The sequence below is a fragment of the Procambarus clarkii genome, chromosome 12 (genome assembly GCF_040958095.1).
Source record: "Procambarus clarkii isolate CNS0578487 chromosome 12, FALCON_Pclarkii_2.0, whole genome shotgun sequence".
Taxonomy (NCBI): Eukaryota; Metazoa; Arthropoda; class Malacostraca; order Decapoda; family Cambaridae; genus Procambarus; species Procambarus clarkii.
In genome coordinates, this window is record NC_091161.1 from 23,584,857 (window position 1) to 23,598,121 (window position 13,265).

A 13,265-nucleotide genomic window follows, 5' to 3' on the forward strand; every position below is an offset into this window, starting at 1 on the left:
TACCCTGAACAGTACAGGTAATGCATTTTTAATGTTACAACACACGCTGTGGCGGCCATGCCATAACAATGGCGATCGAGCCTTGTCACCGAGAGCTAGCCAAGACGAAATATTTTGAGCTCACCTTTTCTCTGCTGACGATAGAACATACATTTGCAGAGACTAATATGTAGCTTTTGTTGAAAAAAAACAATTAATATCTTGTAATACTATAATAAAATTGGTAAATTGACTTACTTTTAATGAAGCTGAAGATTACGAAGCTGTGATGATTACGTCATCCTCTGCAGCGCTTGTTTTATATTGTTTATATTGTATATAGGGTACATACTGTATGTACACTTATTTTCAGGCACTCACTTCACACAACAGCTAGGCTTACTACTAATTCACATGAGTTCTAATTCTACTTCACTATTGACAATTATTTCTACTGTATATTTACACTGTACAGTATCTTTTTGTCTAGGCTTAATCATTAACACTTACAATACTGTACTCTATCAACACTTTTTACACTAATTTATATGCCTTTCAATCATATTTTATATCGTTAGTGGATGACTTGTCACGACTTGTTGGTGGGAATTCAGCATCGGCGGGTGCAACATGGCTTGTAGAGCATTCGTTGCTGGCGGATGTTCCATGACTTGTCGATGGGAAATCAGCATCGGCGGGTGCAGATTGGCTTGTAGAGCATTCGTTGCTGGCGGATGTTCCACGTCTTGTCGATGGGAATTCAGCATCGGCGGGTGCAGCATCGCTTGCAGAGCATTCATTGCTGGCGGATGCTCCATGTCTTGTCGGGGAATTCAGCATCGGCGGGTGCAGCATCGCTTGCAGAGCATTCATTGCTGGCGGATGCTCCACGACTTGTCGATGGTAATTCAGCATCGACGGGTGCAGCATCGCTTGTCGACAAAGATTTTTCACGAACCATTGAAATCATGAATTTATCTATTTTTGTCTGAATCTGATTTTCTCTGGCTAACGTTCTGAGACATTGCTTTAAGGCTGTAAGGTGTGATATCCGACACCTCTAGGCAGAGCCTCGCCAACATCGTCCGAGTCATCATCAGTCATCAGAGTCATTTCCGAGAACACTTTGCGCAATCTGTTCTTCAGTTAGCAATTCATAACCAGGATCGTAATCATTTTCTAACCATTCATTGATATCATTCACTTGTACACCCTGACCAGCTTGGAGCAACATTGTTCGGATCGTTTCTTCAAACCCTTCAAAATCATTGGCTTCATTTTCAAAACCTTCGAATTCACTATCAGATACTGCTGCTTCACATCTAGGCCTCTCTGTTAACAGTTTCTTCCATGAATTTGTTAGTGTGGTTTCTTTCACTTTATTCCAAAGCCTAACCCAGTGGAATATTGCTTCCCTGATTGTGTACTTTTTTAGATTTTCTAGTGTTCTTTGAGCCCTTGTATCCTTTCCTGTCAATTCATCTTCCTCGCTAGGTAAAACAACTAAAACATCTTCAAGCATTGCTGTTTGGTACATACGTTTAGCAGCAAGGATAACACCTTGGTCCATGGGCTGGATCAAGGATGTTGTGTTTGGTGGAAGTGCCATGCCTTTTATTCTGCCATCCCTTGAAATTAACTTGCTAATGGGATGAGCAGGAGCATTATCTAGCAGCAACAATGCCTTAACCTCACTGGCCTTTATTCCACATTTGTTGATCTGGAATTCTCTGACTTCTTTGCAAAAGTGGTTTTCAAACCAGTCCGTAAATATTGTTTGATTAAACCATGATTTCTTAGAATTGTAATATATTACAGGTAATGCCTGCATTATATTTTTTACGGCTCGAGGATTTTTAGACTTGCCTACCACGGCACATTTTGTCCTGTGAGAGGCATCAGCATTAGCACAGAGCAAGACTGAGAGCCGTTCCTTGCTTATCTTTCGTCCAGGAATATTTTCCTGCATCCTACTGGTTAAGGATGTACTTGGTACAGCTCGCCACATAAACCCAGTCTCGTCAGCATTATATACTTGAAATTGAAATTTCATTAGACAGAAATTAGAGACAGTCCACACCACAAGGCACAGAACTGAAACAAAAACCGGAGCCAGAGGCACTCGACCAGCCAGTAATACCATCAGCCAAGAACTGCCAGATGGATCGCCGGCGTGGAGGGTCTGGGGCTCCCCCTTCCTCCTCTCGGGGAGGAAGGGGTTGCGCAGACAGTGGTGCTGCGACGTGATGACGTCATGCTAGTTTGATAATTTTGTTTGGGGAGTTCTGTCCACTCATTCGGCTTTTGGTAGCAATAATTTCACCAGAATAGGGGTTTGTTTTGGGGCACCTAACTTTCTGGGTGCTTGTCCCGGTCGATGGCAGACATAGAATGCTCCCAATCACAAGGGGGTTTCTATAGGCCATTGCTCCTCGTGCCTCTCTGAGGGGGCCAGGTTCTGGCTCATGGTCCCCGGTAGGCAAGAACTCCTAGCACTGACTGATGCCAGAAAGTTATAAATATCCATTCAGCCTGGATAGCTCCGGGGAGCCGACGGGGCTCCCCCCAGAAAAAAAAATTATCTTTATTATTGTCTTTTTTTTTCTTTTTACTCCCATGTTCCATAGTACACTGGCTTTGCCTGTGTCCTCTAGTATAAACTTCATTATCCAGTGTACCTCAGTGTATCTCTATTTAAACTACCTCATTTTGTTTTAGTGTAACTTTAGTATTCAACTATAGTGTACTTATAATAGTAAAGTAAGCAAGCTTTTCATTTTATAGATTTCAGAATTGTTTTTTTTTACTTTTTTGGTCATCTATTGTTATTAATTATTTTAGTTCATTTTTTATATTCCTAAGTTCCCATTAAGTTTTATTACTTAAATTACCATTAAGTTCATATTACTTTAAAATTTTTATTCTACTTTTTCTTTGTAACCCAGGTTGCCTAGCCCAACCACAATTGCTCCATTGTGCTCTTTGCTTTGCCTGTGCAATTTTGATCATTAGTGCAAATAATTACCTACGGTGTACCTGAAAGTACTTTTAAGCAACCTACCACATTTTTGTATATAGTTTTATATATATTTTTTTTTCATAGCAAGTTCTTTTATCATTGTCTTTTTGGCTTTTCTGTAAAACAGCCCTCTTATGCAAACTATTATAGATCCAGACCTTAACCTCTTATCTAGTATCTATGACAATCAGCACCTTAATGATCAAAACTGCAGATATTACACAGCACATGATGTAAACAATGTTTTAGCGTGTAATCACAATGTTTCTGTAATTAACTTGAATTTAAGATCTCTTAGCAAACACTTTGATGATGTTAATGCCCTGATTCAAACTAGACAACAAATTCTCTTTTATTGTGTTTACTGAAATGTGGTTAAAAAGAGGACACTTATCAACTCTACAACATACCTAACTACTCAGCCATTCACAACTGTCGTCCTATACAAAGAGGTGGTGGTACTTCTCTTTACTACCACCATGCATTGACTTGCTTAAAAGTAATTAAATCTAGAGACCCTTAGGGAGAGTATATATTTGCTTGTTTCAGAGTCAAGGGTAATGATGCTGTCTTGACTGTGGGAGCATTCTACAGGGATCCTAAAACACTGATGTGACTGAATTTAACACTAACCTTAGAAATCTTATAGTAGAGAACCAACTGAACAAAAACCACTTAATTATTTCTGGTGACTTTAACGTTGACCTCTGCGAGCCTGATAACCCTCCTGCTGCTAGTTTCCTCAACTGTATGCATTCCTGCTTCCTCATATCCTTAATCACTAGACCTACTAGAATCACTGACAGTACTGCCACGGCTCTTGATCACATCTGGCCCAACATAACCTCTCCACTTCAGGGATAATCATTGATAACACTACAGACCATTACCCCACATTTCTCCTAACCAACATTAACAAACCACCTATAGAGACAAGGGAGATAAGCTTTAGGCTGCACAATGAAACTGCTATAGGCAATTTTATAGCTGCTGCTGCTGCTGCTAATATCAACTGGGAATCCGAATTAGGTAACATAGGGGACATCAACCTAGCAGTGCAATCATTTCTTCAAAAAACTCTCAGCGTTTATAACACCCACTGTCCAATGCTAACGAAACAAGTCACAACTAAAAGGCTAAACACCCCTTGGCTTACAAAGGGGATACTTAAATCCATTAATAAAAAACATGACCTTGAAAAGATGTATAGGTTAGGAATCGTCTCCAAAGAATTTTCAAAGAATTACTCATCATTGCTATCTAAAATAATTAGGAGAGCCAAAATTAAATACTATGAAGATAAATTTACCCACACAAAGGGCAATATTAAGAAAACATGGAGCACAATTTCTCAAATATTGGGATCAAAGAAGATTTTAAATAACAAACCAATACTCCTGTCAAATAATGATGGTCTGCTTTCAGCCTCTGACACTGCTCTTGAATTCAAAAGGTTCTTATCTTCCATTGGGTCATCCCTTGCAAATGATATTCCATCTTCCAGTACTAATATTCAGGACTATCTTACACGTAACTATCCACAGTCTCTGTACCTAATGCCTACTAATTCCACTGATGTTACTGACATAATCCTTTCCATTAAAACCAAGTCTAGTGCCCTTGAGGAGATACCAACTCTTATTTACAAAAAAGCCTCCAGAATTTTAGCTCCTGCCATTGCATTGCTCTTCAAATAGTCACTTAAACTCCAAACCTTTCCAGATATTCTAAGAAAAAGTAGAGTAACCCCTGTCCACAAATGTGGTGATCCCACAGATGTTAACAACTTCAGACCTATATCAATTCTGCCAAACTTGTCAAAAAATATTTGAAAAACTAATCTATATGCAGCTTTATTCTTATCTAGCCAAACTCAATATACATGTACTTAGCTCTTGTCAATATGACTTCAGACCCCAAAAAAGCACTAACGATGCACTTATTAGTATGATTAACTTGATACATACAGCTCTTGATAAAAATGAGTTCCCTGTTGGGTTATTTGTAGACCTGCATAAGGCTTTTGACACTTAACCACCAAAACCTTCTTCTTAAATTACAACATTATGGAGTCAGAGGTCACTCCCTGCAGTACATCAAGTCTTACCTTGCTGACAGACTCCAGTATGTTTCTGTGAATAATTCAATTTCTCCCACCCTACCCATCAACATTGGTGTTCCCCAGGGCAGCATACTTGGCCCTCTCCTCTTTCTCATCTACATTAATGACCTTCCAAATGCCTCCCAACATATCAAACCCTTTCTATTTGCTGACGACACGACCTTCATTTAATCCAGTCCTGACCCCCTTGCTCTAAATGTCACAGTGAATACTAAGCTAAATAAAGTCCATTACTGGCTAACTGCCAACAAACGCACCCTCAATATTGACAAAACTTTCTATATTTTGTTTGGCAATAGATCCTCAAATCAAATAAATCTCAGGATTAACAATACCCAAATTTGTAACAAAGTAGATGGCAAATTCCTTGGCGTTCTTATTGAACGCAAGCTGAATTTCCAGGGACACATTCTAAATATATCAAAAAAAGTTTCAAAAACTGCTGGCATTCTTTCTAAGATCAGATATTATGTACCTCGCCCTGCCCTGGTGACACTCTATTACTCTCTCATCTATCCTTATCTCAACTAGGGTATTTGTGCTTGGGGTTCTACAACCCAAAATCATTTACGTCCTCTAATTACTCAACACAAAGCTGCTATTAGGACAATATCTTACTCTGGCCCCAGACATCACTCGGCACCCTTACTCAAATCTCTGAATATGTTAGATATTAAGTCACTGCACATCCTCTCATGTGTATTTAATATACAGTACAGTATATAAAACGCTGAACTGTAATATCAATCCGGACCTTAAAAGCTTCCTAGAAGGTTGTAACTGATCCCATGAGCACCACACCAGAAACAAATACCTATTTGATATTCCAAGAGTACGACTTAGTCAAACTAGAAATGCTTTACAAATCAAGGGACCCAGAATGTGGAATGACCTTCCCAATTATGTTAAAGACTGCATGTACCTCTCCCAACCAGTTTAAGATTAAAACTAAGTGCTACCTAATTAACTTAATGTAACCTATCTCACCCCTAAATGTCAACCCATGATACCTGGTTGATGGAGTTCTGGGAGTTCTTCTACTCCCCAAGCCTGGTCCGAGGCCAGAATTGACTTGTGAGAGTTTGGTCCACCAGGCTGTTGCTTGGAGCGGCCCGCAGGCCCACATACCCACCACAGCCCGGTTGGTCCGGCACTCCTTGAAGGAAACAATCTAGTTTCCTCTTGAAGATGTCCACGGTTGTTCCTGTAGTACAGTATTTCTGATCTACGATTTTATACAATGCTGTTTTTTGACCAAATTGTATTTTTGCTTTTTTTCTTCCATGTTTACCCTCCCCCCTTTTTTCATTATTTTTTCTCAACACAATTTATACTTTAATCTTAATTAGTATTAAGTTTTAACCTTGGTGTTTTTCCTGCCCGAAACGCTTTGCGTAATAGTGGCTTTAGGCATTGTATGTACTAGCTCTATCAATAAATCCATCAACTTTTGTATCTTACCATTTATGTATGTACTTTACCTGAATAAATATTTGTATTTGGTTTAGTCGGATAAAATATCAGACCCGGTTAATTTGCTGCCGATGTTACACTATCTGGACAGTCAGCCGGATAATCATGGAATTGTCCGTATATGAAAACCATGAGGCAGGCTGTACCGTATTAATCCCGTCTGCCTGTGGCTCGAGGCGCATGGTGTAGGAGGGGGTGGGGTGGGTGGGTGGTGTTGGGAGAGAGGGGAGCATTGGGAGGGACCACCTGGGGGGATAAGGGTTGGATGGGGGAGCGGCCTATACACTACAGTACAGGAATTACCATCGATTTTAGAACAACTCATCATAGCCAAAGTCAAAAGAAATACTAGTAATTATGTAATAAAAAATACCATGCAAGTTTCCTAAAAACAATTTGCACAGGCTGAAGTTTCCTTCAAAAATATTTTTTTTCCTGCTGGCGGCCTACATAACGTGCCTCCTCCCTGCCCCGACTGGACCCGTCCAGGCCTGGTCAAGCCATGTGCTCTCTACCCTCATGTTACACCACAGTGCTGTACCATTAGTGAAATATTTTTTTAAATAACTTTTTTTATTTTCATAGTAACTTTGAACATTTTTGACCAAGACTATGTCTGGTAGCAGCATGAATCGTTCTGGAGATGTTAAGAGGAAGAAGGTTGTCCTAACAATTAAGGACAAGCTATGTGTTATACAACTTTGTGGAAATGGCCGGTCGACCTCAAGTGTTGCCAAGGAATTTAATATAGGCACTAGTACTGTTTCTGATATAAGGAAACAAAAAGAGAAACTTATAAAATTCATTTCAACCTGTAAAAGTGAAGGTGTAAGCACTAGCAGAGGGTGTGGTAGAAAGACTATGAAAACTTTGACGCATGTACAGTTGGATGAGGCTGTGTACAAGTGGTTTGCTCAGCACTGCACAGCTGGCCTGACAATTCGCGGCCAGAAATACAAAATGCTGCAAGCCTTGGAATAAAGAATTTCGAAGCGAGTGAAGGGTGGGTTGCAAGGTTCAAGGGTAGGCACAATATTGTGAAGAGGAAAATTGTTGGTGAAAAATTGAGTGCAGATGAAAGCAGTGTAGAACCATTTAAACAGAAATTAAGAGCATACATTGTGGCAAATAATTTATATTCGTATCAAATTTATAATGCAGATGAAACTGGGTTGTATTGGAAGAGTTTACCAGAAAAATCTCTAGCAATGAGGAGTGAGTGTTGTGCCAGGACGTAAGGTCAACAAGGACAGGCTCTTGGCCATGATGTGTGCGAATGCTGATGGAACAGACAATCACATGTGTAATTGTTGGCAAATCTAAGATACCAAGAGCCTTGCAACATTGCATGGACAGACTGCCAGTCAAATATTATATGTGTAATAAATATTAATATTATAAGTGCCGGACAAACCAGGCTCACGGACCAACCAGGCCAACTTAAAATTATCTGTTGATTAAGGACCTGCCCAAAGCCGTATGGGTGTTAAGTGCTTTACAATAATTTAAAAACATCAATGCTATGTACTCAAATAAACCTAAATCTATATATATATATATACATATATATATATATATATATATATATATATATATATATATATATATATATATATATATATATATATATATATAGGAAGGGGGTGGTAGGAGAAAAGCACACAGAAACTGTATTGGAGGGGACCCACATTCCCTCCAATGCGTTATGTGTGGTTTCCTCCGAGGCTATGGGTCCCCCTTCTTCCAGCCAGAGGTGGTACTCCCTATACATACATATATATATATATATATATATATATATATATATATATATATATATATATATATATATATATATATATATACTGTATATATATATATATATATATATATATATATATATATATATATATATATATATATATATATATATATATATATATATATATATATATATATATTAGTATATTTTGGTAGCAGTCTTTCCTGTAGACATATATTATTAAATATGACCGAAAAAGTAAGATTAATAATTCTAACACAAATTTTCTCTATCTTTCTTATGTTTCTTTTCACTGTTGATGGTAATTCAAAGATCAATTCTCCAAAATTCATTTTTATTTCTAGTCTGATGCGACACATGAGCGCGTTTCGTAAAACTTATTACATTTTCAAAGACTTTAGTTTACAAACACACAACTGAAACTGAATAGGGCTTTGCACATCTTCGAGTTTATATCTACATTTGGGTGAGGTGGATGAGGTGAAAACGAACTTTCAACAATGGGTATTAAATGGGTATTAAATTAAAACACAAAACCTTAGTGTAGACTGCAGTGTGGAAAACTCCGCTCCTAACTACTAACTACTTGGAAACTACTCCAAGCTTGTACTAAAGAGGCACCCTTCTTGAGCCCGGATGGACACATGTATAAGCAAGTAGATGGGGTCGCCATGGGTTCTTCCCTAGGTGTCCTGTTTGCAAACTTCTACATGGGTACCATCGAGCAAAAAGTCTTAGTCGACATGAACTTGAAACCGGCCATATACTGCAGGTATGTTGACGACATTTTTACACAGGTACCTGATGTCAGACTGCAGGAACTGAAGGAGGCATTTGAGCAGAATTCTGTGTTGCGTTTCACTTACGAGATGGAGAAGGATGGGAAGCTGCCCTTTCTAGATGTAACAGTCATGGAAAGGAGCGGAGTTTTCCACACTGCAGTCTACACTAAGGAAACAAACATAGGAATGTGCCTGAATGCCAACAGTGACTGCCCGAACAGGTACAAGAGGAGTGTTGTTAAAGCTTATGTCGACCGTGCCCTCAGCCACAGCTCAGAATGGAAGCAAGTCGACGAAGAACTCTGTAGGGTAAGGCAGGTCCTAGTCAACAACGGCTTCGCCAATGGTTTCATGGAAGACATCATAAGAAGGAAAGTGAAACGCCATGCAACCTCTGAAGAGACAACTAACACAACACCTATACCCCCTATTAGACTATTTTACAGGAACTTCTTTTCCACAGCCCATAAAACGGAGGAAAGGGTCCTGAAAGATGTTGTCAGTAGAAACGTTATCCCTACAGACAAAAATCAGAAGATACAACTGACGATTTACTATAAAACCAGAAAAATGGCCAGCCTACTCATGAGAAACTCTCCAGACACAAAGCAGAACACTTTAAAAGAGACCAACGTCGTCTATGCCTTCAAATGCCCTCTTGGGGACTGTAAGCCTCAAAAAACCCAGTATATAGGCAAGACAACAACATCTCTTTCCAGGCATTTAACGATGCATAAGCAACAGGGCTCCATTAAGGAACATATAATCTCTTCCCACAAGCAAACCATCACCAGAGAAATCTTAGCAAACAACACAGAAATCATCGATAGATACAGCGATAGCAGGCGGCTTGACATCTGCGAGGCACTACACATCAAGTCAACACCAGCAATCAACAGCCAATTAATACACAACTATATTCTACCCACTTCAAGACTCCGCTCCAATATAGCAGCATCAAGAAATATGGACCAATAGGCTTTCTACAATTACTTCCATTCAATACCCATTCTTTCGTGTTCTGTCTTGTGTTTGAATTTAATACCCATTTAATACCCATTGTTGAAAGTTCGTTTTCACCTCATCCACCTCACCCAAATGTAGATATAAACTCGAATATGTGCAAAGCCCTATTCAGTTTCAGTTGTGTGTTTGTAAACTAAAGTCTTTGAAAATGTAATAAGTTTTACGAAACGCGCTCAAGTGTCGCGTCAGACTAGAAATAAAAATGAATTTTGGAGAATTGATCTTTGAATTACCATCAACAGTGAAAAGAAACATAAAGATAGAGAAAATTCGTGTTAGAATTATTAATCTTACTTTTTCGGTCATATTTAATATATATATATATATATATATATATATATATATATATATATATATATATATATATATATATACGACATATATATATATATATATATATATATACGACATATATATATGTCGTACCTAGTAGTCAGAACGCACTTCTCAGCCTACTATGCAAGGCTCGATTTGCCTGATAAGCCAAGTTTTCATAAATTATTTATTTTTCGACTACCTAACCTACCTAACCTAACCTAACCTAACTTTTTCGGCTACCAAACCTAACCTAACCTATAAAGATAGGTTAGGTTAGGTAGGGTTGGTTAGGTTCGGTCATATATCTACGTTAATTTTAACTAAAATAAAAAAATATTGACCTCATACATAATGAAATGGGTAGCTTTATCATTTCATAAGAAAAAAAGGGAGAAAATATATTAATTCAGGAAAACTTGGCTTATTAGGCAAATCAGACCTTGCATAGTAGGCTGAGAAGTGCGTTCTGGCTACTAGGTTCGACATATATATATATATATATATATATATATATATATATATATATATATATATATATATATATATATATATATATATATATACACACACACATATATACACACACACACACAGACACAGTGGTACCTCGGAATGTGAGTGTACCTGTATGCGAGTTTTTCGGAATACGAGCAGGATTTCCTCCAAAAATATGTTTCAGAAGGCGAGGGTTACCTCGGGACGCGAGTTTGTCGATACGCGTACAGGCCGACCTAGCGCGTGGTGGTTCGGCGATCGTCGCCCCTCTGCCCCGCCGCCCCTCAGTTTACCATTGTCTCGCGCTCAGTGACTACCCCCACATCAATTCTTCTCGCGGATTTTCAGTGTTTTGTTGGATTTTTGGCGATTTGTCTATACAATTTGTTATTATATATCTCACCATGGGTCCCAAGAAAGCCAGTGGTAAGGATAAAGGCCAGAAAGCTCATGTGACGATGACAGTAGAGGAGAAACAAGAGATCATTCGGAAGCATGAGAACGGTACACGTGTTGTTGAACTTTGTAGGCAGTACAACAAAGCCACATCAACAATATGCACTATACTTAAGAAGAAAAATGAGATTATGGGTGCTAAAGTGGCAAAAGGAGTAAGAACAATAACGAAACAAAGACCACAAATACTTGAAGAAGTGGAAAAGTTGTTATTAATTTGGATACACGACAAGGAGTTAAGGGGTGATAGTGTTTCGGAGGCCATTATTTGTGAGAAAGCCAGGGTGTTGCACGAAGACCTTCTAAAGAATACCCCTGCAACGAGTGATGCAGATACGAAAGTTTAAGGCAAGCAGGGGCTGGTTTGAAAAATTTAGAAAGAGAAGTGGTATCCATAGTGTTTCAAGGCATGGGGAGGCAGCCAGCTCAGACAAACCAGCCGCTGGACGGTTTATTGACGAATTTAAAGAGTTTGCAGAGGCTGAGGGATACCTACCGCAACAAGTGTTTAATTGTGACGAAACAGGACTGTTTTGGAAAAGAATGCCTAAGAGGACATACATTACCAAGGAGGAAAAATCCTTGCCTGGACACAAGCCTATGAAAGATAGGTTTACGCTTGTGCTGTGTTCAAATGCGAGTGGCGATTTGAAAATTAAACCCTTGCTAGTGTATCATTCTGAAAATCCAAGGGTTTTCAAACAGTATAAAGTGCAGAAAACCCATTTGTGTGTGATGTGGAAGTCTAATAAAAAAGCATGGGTGACTAGGCTTATTTTTTCGGAGTGGGTGAATGAAGTGCTGTGCCCTGCCATAGAAAAATATCTGCAGGAGAAACATTTGCCACTCAAAGCCGTGCTTCTCCTCGACAATGCTCCTGCTCATCCTCCAGGCTTGGAAGATGATTTGTTGCCCAGATACAATAAATTCCTCACAGTTAAATTCCTTCCTCCTAACACCACTCCTCTAATTCCGCCTATGGACCAGAAAATCATAGCGAATTTTAAGAAACTTTATGAAAGGGCACTTTTCCGGAAATGTTTTGAAGTGACTGAAGCCACAAACCTCACCCTCAAAGAGTTCTGGAAACACCATTTTAACATTTGTAGTGCTTTAAAACTCGTTGACAAAGCCTGGCAAGAAGTGACTCAAGGAACTCTGATCTCTAGCTGGAGAAAATTGTGGCCTGAATGTGTGAGAGAACTAGACTTTGAGGGGTTTGAGCCTATAAATGATGCGCCTATTGTTGAGGAAATTGTTAGTCTAGGCCAGCAACTGGGCTTGGAATTGGATGGTGATGATGTGGAGGAGTTGGTGGAAGAACACAACGAAGAACTGATCACCGAAGAACTCCTAGCCCTTCAACAAGAACAGCAAGCCAATGCAGCAGCGGATGATTCTGCAGTGGAGGAGGTGGCGGCAGCAGCTGCAGCGAATGTCCCTTCTGCAGTAATTAAGAAGGTGTGTCAGATGTGGGAAGAGATTCAAACAATTGTTGATAAGACTCACCCAGAGAAAGCTGTAGTAGGCCGTTGTCTTAATCTTTTCAATGACAATGTGATGCCTTACTACAGAGAGAGCTTGCGAAGAAGGGAAAAGCAAGCTTCCATGGACAGATTTGTGGTGAGGAAATCGAGCAGTGAGCCTTAACCAGGACCTAGTGGCACTCAGATAAAACGTCCTAGGGAGAGCACACCAGAAAGGTCCTCACTGCCTGATGTGATAATGGAAGGGGACTCCCCTTCCAAACAGTAACTCCTCTCCTCCTCCCCCCTCCTCACCATCTTCCATACGCCTACAGCACTCGACAGCAAGGTAAGTAATAACTGGAAC

General features: G+C 39.4%; 1 protein-coding gene across 1 annotated transcript; it reads right to left on the minus strand.

The window, feature by feature from the left end:
- Nucleotides 1–1,075: 1,075 nt before the first annotated feature.
- On the minus strand, nt 1,076–1,948 carry LOC138363980 (tigger transposable element-derived protein 7-like). The gene has a single exon (XM_069323431.1). The coding sequence runs from the start codon at nt 1,946–1,948 to the stop codon at nt 1,076–1,078; it is 873 nt and encodes a 290-aa protein (XP_069179532.1).
- Between the last annotated feature and the right edge of the window lie 11,317 nt (nt 1,949–13,265).

Coding starts and splice junctions, on each gene's coding strand:
- LOC138363980 (XM_069323431.1), bottom strand. CDS start 1,948: ATGCAGGAAAATATTCCTGGACGAAAGATAAGCAAGGAACGGCTCTCA.